This window comes from Lactuca serriola, chromosome 2 (assembly GCF_051521515.1).
Source record: "Lactuca serriola cultivar US96UC23 chromosome 2, Lser_US96UC23_V15, whole genome shotgun sequence".
Lineage (NCBI taxonomy): Eukaryota > Viridiplantae > Streptophyta > Magnoliopsida > Asterales > Asteraceae > Lactuca > Lactuca serriola.
The window spans coordinates 137,812,895-137,828,531 of NC_136409.1; the positions used below are offsets into that span (position 1 = coordinate 137,812,895).

Sequence of the window (15,637 nt, forward strand, 5' to 3'; positions counted from 1 at the left end):
TGGTATTTTATTTTATATTATGAGACATGACAGGCAAATTTAATTTGAAAATTAGTAAAATAAATAATCTTTTTAAAAAATGAAAATAAAATTTATGATACGCATAAATGTGTGTCATCTTCATTTATGACATGACCTTTCTTGACAGCGGTTTTAATGATACGCATTGCGTGTCGTAAATGCACGTTGTAAATGTGCGTCGTCTCTCGTTATGACAGGGCCTTCCTTGACGCGCATTTGCGCGTCGTCTGAGCGTTTTACGACGCGCAATGAGCGTCGTAAAAGGCCTTTTTTCTAGTAGTGCTCGCAAGCTTCTTTTCTTGACATGTAGCAGATCATGCCTCTAAAGAACGTAACCAACCCACCGGTACGACACCAATCCTCCAAATGGATTCAACTACGTTCCAAGCTACTGTCACAGCAGTGGTGACAGCCGCCCTAACTATTCTTAAAGCTAACAACACGAATGTGGGTGGAAATGTTAACGGTAATCCGAATCATGGTGTTAACCAATCTCAACAACAAGTGCCTACTAGAAAGGACACACCTAACCTTCTAAAACAAAAGTTCAAAGGAAGTTGTTCAACCCAAAGACCTACCGAGAGGCAATGATTTGGACACACCAACCATACCCTACTGTGGAAATCTCCCGCACTGCAGCAAATGCAACTACCATCATCATGGAGACTGCCGAGTGCTGCATTGCACCAGATGCAACAGGAAGGGACACACCTCCCGCGGTTGTAGAACCCTAGTCAAGTTCACCACTCCGACTACCAATGTTGGGACAAGTCTAACCTATTACCTCTGTGGAAGTTTAGGACATTTCAAAAGAGACTGCCCAACATAGAAGAACAATGGGGAAACAGGAGGAGTTTGACCTTAGAGAATGAGGAAGCATCAAAGAACCCTGCTATGTTTTGGTACGTTTTCGAAAACCCATATAATTTCTCATAATAGTGATTATTTCCTCGTCCAAATTAAATCACGACATTCTTATAAGATTTAAAGCCCTGATGAGTAAGTTAAGACAACTCAGTGAATACGTTAAGTTCAGTTGTAATTATACACGACTTATGTACACTAAACGATCATAGAGAGATCTAGTAAGAACCATTTCATGAAAGTCATAGTTTCAAGACATCAGAACCCTCGTGTTAGTAGTACCTGTTAACTTCGAATCAAACACAGCAAACACCAGAGATATTTACCCATAGGCATCAATGTGCTAACGAAACGAACTTTCTGGACAAACTTAACGCACAATTCTACGACTTCATCTTGTTTAGTTCAACTGAGTCTATGTTATACCAAACCCTTTTGTCTTAAATCGTTCGATCACAAAACTCCCATCACTCGTAACGACAATTAGATGCGCACTTCGAAAATTCATCTCTCTTCGAAACCCGAAGGTATTTATGCGAAGAGTATGAATCAGAACCAACGGATACGACAGTGAAGATCCGCTGAAACATCCAGCGAGAGCCCGAGTACAAAAAGGAGAGACTCACCTACGTATACCATCGAGAAGTAATCTGTTTTCATGGGATACCTGTAATCATTGCCTCCGACCGAGTTAGCAAGGTTACCTCGAGAACTTAGCAACATACATCCCGTCTTTCACGTGTCAAACCTAAATAAGTGTTTGTCCGATGAGACACTTGCGATTCCCCTCGACAATATTGAGTTAAACGAGAGTCTACACTTCATGTAGGAATCATTTGAACTCTTGGACCAGGAAGTCCAGCGCATGAGACGAACGTTGTATCCAGATAGTGAAGATTCAATGGGATACCAAACGAGAACTTGAATTCACTTGGGAGCACGAGAATCCAAGGAAACAAAAGTACCCCATCTTTTCCATGTCCACGAGTTACAACTTTATTCTTGAATTTCGAGACGGAATTCCCTTTAATGAGGGAATGATGTGACAACCCGAAACTTTTATCTTGTACACATAGCCAATTCTATCAATGCTAAACTCGTTTCAGCTATCTTTTAGCATTGTTTTGAGCCTGTTTGGATGATCTAAAGCCTTGTACAACCAAATTTTGAATTAGAGATGGGTTGGTTTAAGATTTAGGGTTGCAAATAGGCCAAACACTCCATCAAAAGGAGTGTGTGGCCACACACATGAGTGTGTGGCTGCACACCCGAGTGTATGGCCGCACACCCGATTGTATGGCCACACACCAGAGTGTATGGCCGCACATATGAATGTGTGGGCGCACACACGAGTGTGTGGCCGCACACCCATCCTCCAGCCGCACACTCATCCCTATTTATATAGGGTGACCCCTTCACTCATTCCTTTCATTTGGATGCATTCTACTTTCTCTCTCTAAAAACTTCATCCAAGAACGCTCTCAAGGCCTCAAAAACGTGAGTTTTCCATCACCTAGCTTATCATACATGAAGGACCCATTGATCTAAGCCCTTAACCATCAAATTTCATCATGTTCTTCATCACATGAAGGTGTACGGCCGCACACCTTCATAAGGTGGCTGTACACACCTCAAAGAACCTCCAAAGTGAGAGTTTGATTCCCTATCTTCTAGTTGGACTTGGTTTGAACCTTAAAACACTGAAAAATCGACTCTTGGGGAACATATGAAGGGTGTATGGTCGCACACACCCTGTGTACGGCCGCACACACCCTCTGTACGGCCGCACACTCCTATGTGCAATCACACACGCCACCTGGCTGCACACCCACGACCGCACACACTTCATATGGACCGTACACTTCCCTTAGGTGAATCACATGTGATCCCAACACTTGGTTCAAGTGTTTCCTAGTCCCTAAGGGGGTTCCCTTGCATTTAGTTGCTTCTAAACACTATATTCATGGCTATATATGTCTCTAATTGTCATTTAGGACTCGTTGTGTCTCGGTAATTAAGTTGTGGAACTTCTTGTCCTTACGCGAATCTACCTTCGAAACATCTTCCAAAGGTGATTTCATACCCCTACATTTTCCGTATTTTTAATGTTTTTAGGGGGGGAATACAAGCCAAACGCTAAGTATTTTGTTAAAGTTTTAAACTTATTAATGCAGTCCAACGATTTCCACGTTTAATAACATATTCGGATATTTTATCTCTTTTTGTAATATGTTGAACATAAGGGAAACTTCTATTTGGAAAATACAACTTCATAGCTTTCAGAAAGGTTTTTACAAAACATTTTCCATATCAACTCTAATAAACTATAATGGGTATAGTTTGGGATAACCCTCTAGGCAGTCTCTACTTAATCAGATTTCATAAATGAATATATATATAAACTATGGCAGATTTAGTTTATGTTATATGTTTTCTCAGAAGTATAAAGTACATTTATTCAAGGATAATTACTGTTTTATACTGATTTCTCGCTAGTAAACTAGATTATACATAATTGTGAGGCGCTACTTCAATACTGTACCCTTAGGCGTATAGTGATAAATCCTTTTAGTATAACCAGAGTCTCCTGGAGGGAGAGCGTGAGATTTGTGAATAGATCTATTCGGGACTGACAATCCCACACCAGAACTACTAGTTACAGTTAGGCGGGCACGCCTGTGGTGAACAAATGTCATTTAGCTTAACGCCTGAAGAACGTTATAAAGGTCTCTCGGTCATATCAAGTATGGTTATACGACTCGCAAATAAGTATAAACTAATTTTGTTTACAAACTCTACTCTTCATTTGTTTTATTTTGAGTAATAAAACTACTTATATATATATATATATATATATATATATATATATATATATATATATATACAGAGTATTCAGGGATTTCTAAACTGGCATATCTACCTCTAGGGCGGATAACATGTTTCCAAAAACTGATGGTTTATTTTCTACTAATAGACTCTCTTTCAATACTACCCTTCATAAGAAAATATAGGATTTTCTTGAGGAACACTTTTCAAAAGAATCAAATAACATTTTTCTCTAAAATTAAATGTTTATGAACTCACCAGCTTTATGCTGATATTTTAATACTGCTTGTATTCTCAGGAAATTAGTAGACAGGTACAATCAAGAGTGTGCAGAAGTCGGAGCGTTAGAGTCACGTCCTTACTATTTTACTTTTGATATGAACAAAACTATGTATTAAACAATGTAAATCCTTTTCATATATGTATTCAATGTCTGGTTGTGTTTACTATGCTTGCTATGATACAATTGTTTTGATACTACGCATGACGTCCTCCACCCCGGGACGATTCCACCATCACGGTTTCGGGGTGTGACAGAAGTGTAACGACTAGAAATTGTTGCTTCTTAAGCCAACGATTAACATAAAAAGTAAAGGTTACTGGTGAATTATTATAAAAAGAAAGTTGTAGTTCTTCTGGGAAGATTCTGTGGATATAAAGTTCGTCAAATTATAATTTGTGTGAGAAAGTTATGGCCGTTCATAAAGTAAGCTGCTATTCGAGAGAAAGTCAGAAAATCGAAAAACCGCAAAGCGCCTTTTAAACGCCTTTTTCGTGTCTGACACATCATCATGTCATTCCAGCAATGGTAAACGTGTGATCCGAAGAAAGCCGGTTAACCGGTCAGAATGCAAGAAATTAAAATTATTATGACTTAAATGTAATAGAAAAAAATATGGTGTCAAAATTGAAAAAAAATAAAAAATAAAAAGCTAATAACTTTGTGTCATTTTCCTAATATTTATTGGTATTTTTTCTGACTTTTTATTATTAATATTCTTTTACCTAGAGAAGGGCAATAAATACAACATATAATCATCGTGAAAATAAAAGTGGTATAAAATATTAGTTTTTAGGGTTTCGGCTCTAAGGGTAGCGATATCTCATTGCTTGCTTTCTCGATTTCACAGCACAAGATCATCAAAGACTCTCGATGTCTTATTTTAATGTATTTATCTCTCTATTCTGTGCTGCTTTTCATTGTTTCAGTTCTTAGTTAAAACCTAATCCTGCTTGATTCCATTAAGTCTTTTTTTTTTTAAAATACCCAGAGTAAATTCCCGATTAACAGCCATGGCGGATTGTGTTTCTTTCTGTTTTTAAGAGTATCCATGGCAGCTTGCTCAAACCTTTATTTTCTATATTCTTCAATTTATTAACATATGACACTGGCTTTAAGCACATCATTCACATCAATGGTTGATAGTTTCACAATAGCAGTATGCTATTTTCCATAGGGCTAACTTCTTTCTGATGATTCTGCAGAGTTTCCATTATGGGGAAGAAGTTAGAGTGATAGGAGGAGAATATGAGGGGGCAGAAGGAATTTTTCTAAAACCTATGTTTGAAATTTGGACAGAGGAGAGAAAAGTAAGTGTCCCTATCAGAATACAATCTTGATCTCCTTCATTTTCTACAATTAGGAGAAGAAAACAACATTTTAAAAACCTGTGAATCTTTGCAGTTAATCATTGTGGAACCGCACTTTGTGGATGGTTACGACAACACACCCATGACACCTCCTATAAGCGAGACCACCACTCTTACTCGGTCTCCACCTCTTGCGTCTTCCATGAGCACAACTGGGGAAAATGTAAGTGTAAATCATTAAACCAAGTACATTTTTCCTTTTTAAGGCATCAAAATGTGTAAATAAAACTCTAAAGTAACATTCATGATTAAAATTATATTAGAAGTAAAATACTTACACGGTAGTATTTGCCTGAAGCTCTTCAAATTAGGCAAGAAGAACTACAAACGAAAAGCGAATTAAAACCTGAAAATGCTCATATCTTTACATTTACACCAATTGCAAAAATCGAAATCTCTGATTACATAAATTTGAAAGTATGATGCTATAGATAACAACCGATGAAAATACATTTCTATTTCTTGCTGAAATTGATAGTTTTATGAAAGATGATGTTGTAATAGTAAAATATTAAGATTGTGATACTATAATAAAAAAACCAATTAAAGTATTTGGCTATTTCTTTTTTTTTTTGGCATATCTAGTAAGTAAATAAAGGTCGCTAAAAACGACCAATAAAGATTCTTTAAAATATAAACATGGTACTAATTTAAGTGATACCATTTACGCACGACTTTAAATCCTCTACACTTGTCCAAATTGCAAAGCTTGGGGGCACTTGTGAGAATCATCCCACTTAGTTCCTGGATTACCTAATTAGGGTGAGCATTTGGACCGGATCGAACTGGTTTTGCAGAAATTGGTGGACCTTCGACTGAACCTGTTGAAAATTAAGGCCTACCAGGTGGTCTAAGTCCGGTTTCCGGTCTTGGACGTAAAGGTGAGCATTAGGGTCGGATTGAACCGGATCGGGTCTAATCTTGGACCAGACCTATTTTGCAAAAAATTGTGGAGCTTGGACGGGACATGTTGAGGCTTACAAGGTCCGGTTCCCGGTCCGGGGTCCAAGTGCTTGCCCCTAAGGTCAACGAGTGTGAATAAGTTTTTTGAAAAATAAGAAGAGAAATAAAAAAGAGTGAAATACATTGATTAGAGAAATGAGAATTTGTTAAATAAGTTTAATCTTGCATACCTTACTTCTTTCTTTCTTGTTAGAAATGCTTGACTTTTCCATGTTAGCTTATTAACAGTACAAAATAAATAAGCAACAAAAAAGTAGTTATAACATATCACTCAGTTATGCCAAAAATGCCCATATCTAAGCATTTACACCAATTGCATAAATTCAAATTCCTTATTTCACAAACTTGAAAGTATGATGCTATAGTAACCAAATGAATGAAAGTACATTGCTACTATTTTTGTAAAATTGATAGTTTTATGAAAGTACAATGATGTAATACAATCTTGATCTACATCCTACCTGTGATTCTTGCAGATAGTAAATGTGGAATCACACTTTTTGGCTGGTAACAACACCACTATTGAAGCTTCTCCTGCTATGTCGACACCTCGTGCGATATGTATGTTGGGTTTTCACTTTTTTTTTTCTTATCATGTCAATGATACGTTTTGGTTAAACATTTCACAAATATTTTAATCTTAAAAAAAACGAAAGCAATCAATATCCTACAAAAGAAAGTTAAGAGGCCACATTAAAATAAAAGAGAATTTTGTGTATGCTTTTATTAAAAATCAAAAATATCATGTTTATAAATCTAAATATAAAATATAATCTATACCTTTTGTAGTTGAAGCATTTTTAACATATTTTACAATTAATTGTTTTTAACAATTGATTACTATAGATATCTAAATAATTAAATCCTATTCAAGTAATTATGCACTCTCGTCTCTTCTATTTTCAACATTGAATCTTGAAAGAGGTAAAGATCAAAATATTTCTTTTAATATAATTAAACCAACAGATAAGTCTAGAAGAAGGCACAAGTATGGGCGATGTGGTAAGTACGTTCACCTTGAAAAGATATTCAAGAATCTTGCACCTCAAGGTTCAGATCTAAGTAAAACATCCACCTCTAAAAGGTTACTCATATTTTCCATTTCCTTTGTTTTATTTCATGAAAATGATATCAATGCTTATACAATGCTAATAATATTATGTATTTCAGGGGATGTCGAAAGAATAGAAAATCTCGTGGTACCAGGGCAGTATTAGGCTCTATGTGAAAGAAGTTTGTGCAAATAATTGGTCCCTTTTATATGTTTTTTTTGTTCGTTATGCTATTTTTCTTTGAAAGACAATGTCCATTGATTGTGTTTTGTGTGGTTTTTCTTTATCATTGAATACGAGAACTTTGGTTTGACTATTTCTTAAAGAAAGATTTTGACTTTTACCTCTTTCAAGCTTTACGGGTGAAAATAGAAGCGATGAGAGTGCGAAATTGTTTTAATAGAAATTAACTATTTAGTTATTTATAGTTTTTAACTTATTAAAGATTCATCAAAATAATAATTTTGGTCAATATGCTATTACGAAAGTTCATGATATAAACTTATATTTATCAATGGGGGTATAATAGTTAATTGTTAAAAATGAGAATTTAAAATGATAATAAAATACTAAAAAGGAAGGATTTAGGCACATATTTTGAAAAGTATACGAAGGTTAAATATAAATTAGAAAATATGTTGGATAAAGTTATATATATATATATATATATATATATATATATATATATATATATATATATATATATATATATATATATATATATATATGGTTAGGTTCAAATGTTCCTAACATCTATTGTGTACTCGTAAGCATAAATCTGGACCAACAGAAGGAATAAAATACATGGTCATGATATGAGAGTCTATGATATCACAATAGGATAACATATACCATATAATCATAAAAATTTCAACATAAGAGCATTTTGGTCAATTAACCTATATTAATAAAGGAAATTTTCGGATTTTAAGGGATAATTAATTCCCTTTTTTTTTTTTAAATTTGAATATTTTAAATTATTTCAAATTTAAAAATCCGATTTTATTCTGTCACAAAATGCCAACCATAAACATCTAAAGATATTTTCAAATTTATTCTTGCAGAATATATTTCTAATGCATATATTTTTGATAATTAACCTGATTTAAGGATTCTACATATTATTCATATACATCTAAGTTAGAATGAGGGTCTATGATTTTATTCATAATATACATCCGAAATTAACTAGAAATTCATGCATATTCTTACAAACTAATAGTTTTATATACATTTTAATATAGTTATACATATTCTAACAGAATATCATAAAAAATGAATAAAATTCTAAAAAATAACATTCTTGAATATACAATTTTTGAACAAATAAACTTGATCTTCTTCAATGGTCCATCTAATCCACTTGATTCCAACTATTTTTACGAAAATGTGATGAATTATCATAAAAATATAATTCTTTGCAAATATACTTGTTGTTGAACTCGATTCCAAATCTTTCTTTTGTATGATCAATATTGAATTTCTTCTCCATGTCATTCTGAAAGAATAAGATGTATTACTCGTTAGTATTATCAGTTAAGCAAATATATTTATTGTTAACAAACATTTTCAAAGACATTTTAACAGAATGCATTTATACAAATAAATTCTAACAGAATACATTTCAAAATGCATTTAAATCATAGTCTTTTCTTCCATATGTATAAACATTCTAAAACATGTATAAATGTATTCTGTCAGCATTACTAGCAATACATGTTTTATGTAATATTTATATTCTCATAGATTGAACAGGCAGGGGCGGAGCTTTATAGGGGCAAGGGCGGGGGGGGGGGGGGGGGGGGTTGTGGCCCCCCCCTGATTTTTTTGTACATATTAGGCCCAAAAATAGCACTGATTTTTATACATATTATACTTCCGGCCCCCCAAATCAAATGTTGCAGCTCCGCTCCTGTGAACAGGTGTTTGCATTCTGATATGAAGAAAAATCCTAACTTAACCCTTTTCATGAAAATTCTGACAGAATGCCATTGGGATCCACTTGCTTTAAATAGTCAACAATATTGAGCAATTAAAACCCTTTCTTTAACTTTATTTCAATACATACGATTCATTTCCGATGACAAAAAACCACCACTTTAGTAATTCTGACAGAATGCGTACCACTATTTTCTAGTTCTAGTAAAATAGTAAACAATACAAATATGCAGAATCCATTGCAATTTGCAAGAAAAATCCACTTTGCCAATTTATGAAAAGGACGTCCAACCCATCTAAATTAAGTTATATAGTTCTAAAAAGAATAAGGAACAAAGAGAGGTTAATGTAAAAGATTATTAACTATTTTTTCATTGATACATTTTATCGAACACATAGAGGTCACGACAGAATAATATCAGGTAGATTAGTGCCTGCTGGAGATGGAATATCAAACTTTTTTAGCATCAATGTTTCCATGTAAAACCATCCAAATTCAACTTAGTAAATAATTTAAATAATGATTTAGCGATTTGAATATATACGTTCAGAATAGTGTATAAATACTTAACCATGTTTTGAGGTGATGTTGTGACCAATTTACATGTTCGATGCATGGGGCACCTCTTTAGATAAATATTAATTTATTTATTTTACTTATTAAAATTTATAAAATAATGACTTATTTATCAGTAAATGAGTCAAAACTCCCTAGAATCCCCAAATTAGAATGTGTGAAACGAACAAATAAGTATCAATTTTGATTCAAGTAATAGTAACATCACAACTTCTACAAAATATAAGGAAATAAAAACATATAGAAAACTAATTAATGTAGAGAAAGTTTGAATTGAAAAACTAACCAAAATGATGATATGTCGCCGCCAACTTGGGTAAGAACCAGATACATGAAGCGTGTAAGGATTGTTCGTTTGTATATTCATCCAAGAAAAGGAAATAACATAAAAAGGAAACAAAATCAACTCTCACGTTTTGAATACGCAATGTGTAACAGCTCAAATTATATATATATATATATATATATATATATATATATATATATATATATATATATATATATATATATATATATATATATATATATATATATATATATATATATACTAGGTTATAACCCGTGGGCACCACGGATTATAAATTAATTTTTTTAATTAAATTGTACTTATTTATTTAGAATTAATAATTGATAATAACATCTTTAGTAATTAAACGTTATGTGTTTTGCAGTAATAAGATAACGGCATAAGTATTGGTTAAATATACGAACCGGTAGTGGTTTGAATATGCAATTGGTATTTTGTATTTCTAGATATGCAAAGAAATTATAATTTTATGAAATGAAATATAAATTTAACAAAAAAAATAACGAAATTTATATGAATAATAGAATTGTACAAATTGTTTTACAAATTTCTAAAAACTTCTTTATACACAACATTAGAAGTTTTATTTGTTAGTTTACCATCCTGACTAAAAATCAACAATTTTAATCATTTTCTACTTTGAACTTTTGATAAAGCAACATACAATTGGCTATGTGTGAAAACAGGCTCTTTAAGGAACAAACCAACCTTCGATAAAGACTGTCCTTGGCTCTTATTAATTGTCATTGTAAAACACACAGCCAATGGAAATTGTCTTCTTTGGAATTTGAACGAGATCTTGTCTTCAAAAGGAGTTAAAGACATTCTTGGAATAAAAGTCTGATTACTTCCGGATAAAATAACTGCCTCAATAACACGTTTGCCCAAAGATTTAACTTGTAGTCTAGTCCCATTACATAAGCTATTTTTCTGATCAATGTTTCTTAATAACATAACTGGGACACCGACTTTTAAAATGAGCTTATGGTTTGGAAGACCTGAAACTTTAAGACCATTCAAAACATCAGGTGAGTATAAATTTGCATCAAACTCATCATGAACAAACTCGGATTGGCATAGGCTATTTGAACTTAAATATTCTTTTTCTTCTCCTGGAAACAATGACAACAAACGATCGTTTAGGACAACTTCATTCTTGGGAGCTAGTATTGCTCTTTCTTGAAAATAATCAGCAATGTTGAAGTTTTCCAATATAGAAGGATAAACAAAACTTATTAATGAACCTATAGGATCATGTGGATTAGTAATAAGAATATCTCGTGGAATATCAATAATCGCCTCACCGTCATTTTGAGCACCAAGATTACCTTCTCCTATGTCCAAAAGCCAAGTTGCAAAATCCCTTACTTTTTTTAATAGCAGATGGATCGCTTCCAACAGTTAACCTCATGTTTTTTTGTTAATTTATGAACTTTGCATTGTTGCCATAAATAAGAAGAACTTAAAGAAGCATTAACAATGTTTTGTCTACTGCCACCTGGAATAACAGGTAGAATTTGTCTGAAATCACCTCCAAAAACAATCACTTTCCCTCCAAATGGAATAATTGAATTCGTAGGATTGACACACTTTAATATATCCTTTAGAGTTCGATCTAAAGCTTCGAATGCATGTTTGTGTACCATGGGTGCTTCATCCCAAATGATCAATGAGGTTTTTCTTACTAAACTGGCAAGATCACTTTTTGGATTTATTCTACAAAAAGAATCCTCAGTAAGATTTATGGGAATTATAAACCGAGAGTGTGCTGTCCTGCCTCCAGTCAATAATAACGAAGCTATCCCACTTGAAGCAACATTTAAAACAATCTGACCTTGAGCTCTAATTGCTGCAGAAATTGTCTTCCAAAGAAATGTCTTGTCTGTTCCACCATAACCATAAACAAAGAATACACCTCCCTTATTATGTTTAACTGCATCCATGATATCAAGAAAAATGTCGCGTTGCTTATTTGTTAATGCAACAAACAACTGATCAAACTCGTTCTTTAAATTTGGTATGTCATAATCTAGCTCCTCGGTAATAAGACGATTGTTTGAAGACGAAACAGAATCAACATTTGTGTAAGGCATATTTCCATAATGTTTAAGGCTGGAATTGTTACGGAGTAAAATTTGTTCTATCTCAAACAAAGTCAAGTTTTTAAGTTGATCTTCGTTTAGTGATAAACCTATACGTAAAATAATATATTAGTAAGAAAATATAAAAAACAAATTGATTAAAACATAAAATATAATTAAATTTATACAAAAAATTTATATGATAATCATTTAATAATAATGAGAAAATTTTAGATTACCTGGAGACTTTAATCTCTGTTGTTGATTGTAAAGAATTCCATCTGACAGGTATTCCAAGGTGTTTTGCCAAACAATCTCTGGATCACACAAACTGTTAGACAATAGCATCGTAGCAAATAAGAACCGTAGATAAAAACCAGATCCAGAAAGACTTGCTTTCTTAATTGCATCGATAAATTCTTTGTCATCATCTAAAAGGCCAAGATTATAGCACGCATCTTTAAAAGAAGAACATAGTTCACCATTGACTGTGCGAATTTCTTCGAAGGATTTAGGACCTTTCACTTTATTTAAAAGAATTCTTAAGAAATATGCTTCTCCAAGTTTAGGAGAAACTGAGTGAATTCTACCAATCGCATATCCAAGTTCCCTTGGCTTCCAAATCAGATCATTACGTTTCCAAACAAATTTTGTAGGAAATTCAACATATGTAAGTTTTCGTGCTTCTTTATTGATTGCATTACACTCCATCCAAGATGTGAACATCGAAGAAGCAACTGAAGGGCGATCAAGAACATCTTCAATGTCATCGTCTGCCTCATATACAACTTATTGTTGATCAGGAAGATGAAAAGGTAGTCTAATCACAGCAGGATACCTATAATGAACATCGTATTTAAAAATCCGCCATGATGCTTCACATGCAGAAATATATCTACAATCATAGTATTCTTTAATTTCATCCACTGCATCGTTGTTATCGGAATCATTATTGGTCCGCTCCATAGAAACGATAGCTCTATCAGGACCCTTGTTTATATATTTAAACAAATACTTTATGGAAGATCCTTGATTGCACCATTCAACATTAATGTGTGCCTGATATCTTTTCAGCAAATATTTGTTGTATGAAACAACATTTCTATTATCTAACTGAACACCAGATTTTTCAACAAAATGTCCATCATTTCTTCTCCTATATAAGGGAAAACCATTTGAATCAACTGAAGTATGATTACAAAATTGCTTTGGAAAGTTTTTAGAACACTTTCTGTTAACCATGCATGGGCAATTCAAATTTTCAGCTCCGCATGGACCATGAATCATGAACTCCTTGACAAGTAAATACAGTTCTGGATCATCATCGATATTTGGAATCTCAGCAGAAATAATGGGATCAATATATTCAACTGTAGGAAGCTTGCAGCTAGTATGCATAAATAGACATATATGACTATGAGGCAAACCACTTTTTTGAAATTCAATTGTATAAACCACTGCATGGAAAATATACAAATAAAATACAAGTTAGCAAATAAAATTTGTTTAAATTTATAAGTTAAACTATAAATTGAAATATGTTTAGGAAAAATATAAATTATTATATTTAAACTTATACATTAAACTATAAATGTAATTACCTGCTTGAACCTTGCCGAAAACTTCATTTTCCTTTAAATCTTTAATAAATGCATCCAACTTGATCTTAAACAACCTACATAATATATCCGGTCTATCTTTTGGATGAATTGAAGTGTCCTTAAGAAACCTTTGAACTTCTGGGCATTCTGGATTACACGTAAATGTTATGAAAAAATCAGGATATCCAAACCATTTACAGAGCGACATGGCATCCAAATAGTTTTGCATCATATAGCATGCACCACCGGTAAATGAAGAAGATAAGATCACACGTTGGCCGATGTTAGAAATATCTGTACTCCCAAGTGCTTGTTGATTATGCAAATTCTCATACGATTCACATCTAAGAACTTTTTGTTGGTTACGTATGAAAAATAGTCTCTCACTTTCAATCATGGTATAACCATCAACCAAAAATTGCTGGAACAACCTTTTTGCATTAAGAATTAGTGAGAAAGATTGATCCCTGTCAATTCTATAAGCGAAAAATTCTCTCATTGTACAGGTCGGGCGCTTGCTATTACTTGAAGATGAAATATCTCTATGAAGAATGTCAACTTTGTAACCATCATTGCCATATGGAAATAGTAATGGATACTGAAGAGGAAGGTAAGAAGGATGCAATTCACTGATACGTTGTAATAATCCTGATGAAGTTTGAACAACAATATCTCTTTTTTCAATTGAATCACAAATGTCGCCGACAACTAAAGCGGCAACCTCAGAAGAACTTGGCAAGTTATACGTCCTTCCATCTTGTTTTCTTTTTCCAATTAATCTTAACTTCAAATTAGCACAAGGATTTTCTATAATCTGGAGATCATATGATCTTGAAGTTGATGTAGAAGTGGTCGTTGGTCCACTGAAAGCATTATAAACAATTATTTAATGTTAGTAAAAAAAATCAATGAATTGAATTGATCTATTAGATTTAATTGTAAAAATATACCAAATACTTGTTGATCTATTTGAAATCTCGTTTTTCATATCATATATATATATATATATATATATATATATATATATATATATATATATAACTGACAGAATTTCGGACTTGAACCAGGAGTAGGTAAAAGACTTCCCATACTATGATAATTTTGACCACTAAGTCTGAATATGTATGGTGCATTGCCTCTGTTGATGGATGAATCAACTTTGCCTCCCATCGATGTAAATGAAAACATTGAATTATAACGTTGAATGTTCTTCATGAAGTGTTTGCTTTTTGAATCTACCGATCTATACAAATTTCGATATGATGCCGGTGCCTCTTTTAAGGATGGTAGCTCAACTTTGCCGTAACCGCAACATAGGGAATAAGATGTATTGACTTTTTTCTGCCCTCTAATTGATTCAGCTTTCCATGATTTTGCATGACAAATCTGACATATAACGATCTGGTCTCCATGATCCAAGTAATCTGTTGAATGCAAAAAATATAAAAAATAGTAAAAAACTAAATTATAAAATAAAATTTAATAATATTAAAACTTTTAGAATTATGATCACCTTTGGATATACCGCGAAAAATATCTTCAATAATATGATCATCAATATTTTCTTCATCTAATGTCAAGTCAAACATAGGTATAGCGGATATAGATGGAGTCTTCCTTTTTAGTTGATGTTTTCCTCTTGGTAACTTCATTGACGAAGAATTATGGATTATTGTTGAACGATTGTCAGATGTCGAGGCATTACCAAACACCAAATTTTCTTTGTTAATAGATAGTGGTGTTTGAAGGTTATTATT

At 33.0% G+C, this 15,637-nt stretch overlaps 1 protein-coding gene across 2 annotated transcripts in view; it reads left to right on the forward strand.

Moving 5' to 3' along the window:
• Positions 1 to 4,748: 4,748 nt before the first annotated feature.
• LOC145086849 (uncharacterized) overlaps positions 4,749 to 15,637 on the forward strand; it is a 98,465-nt gene continuing 87,576 nt past the window's right edge. The window contains exons 1-6 of one of the 2 annotated variants that reach the window (XM_079024687.1): positions 4,749 to 4,879; positions 5,197 to 5,301; positions 5,396 to 5,524; positions 6,801 to 6,885; positions 7,291 to 7,408; positions 7,495 to 7,719. In XM_079024687.1, coding sequence (XP_078880813.1) covers positions 4,865 to 4,879; positions 5,197 to 5,301; positions 5,396 to 5,524; positions 6,801 to 6,885; positions 7,291 to 7,408; positions 7,495 to 7,552 — 510 coding nt within the window. In that variant the 5' untranslated portion in view covers positions 4,749 to 4,864 and the 3' untranslated portion in view covers positions 7,553 to 7,719. Of the gene's footprint in view, positions 4,880 to 5,196; positions 5,302 to 5,395; positions 5,525 to 6,800; positions 6,886 to 7,290; positions 7,409 to 7,494; positions 7,720 to 15,637 lie in introns of those variants that run through there. The other variant, XM_079024686.1, reaches the window with a different exon arrangement.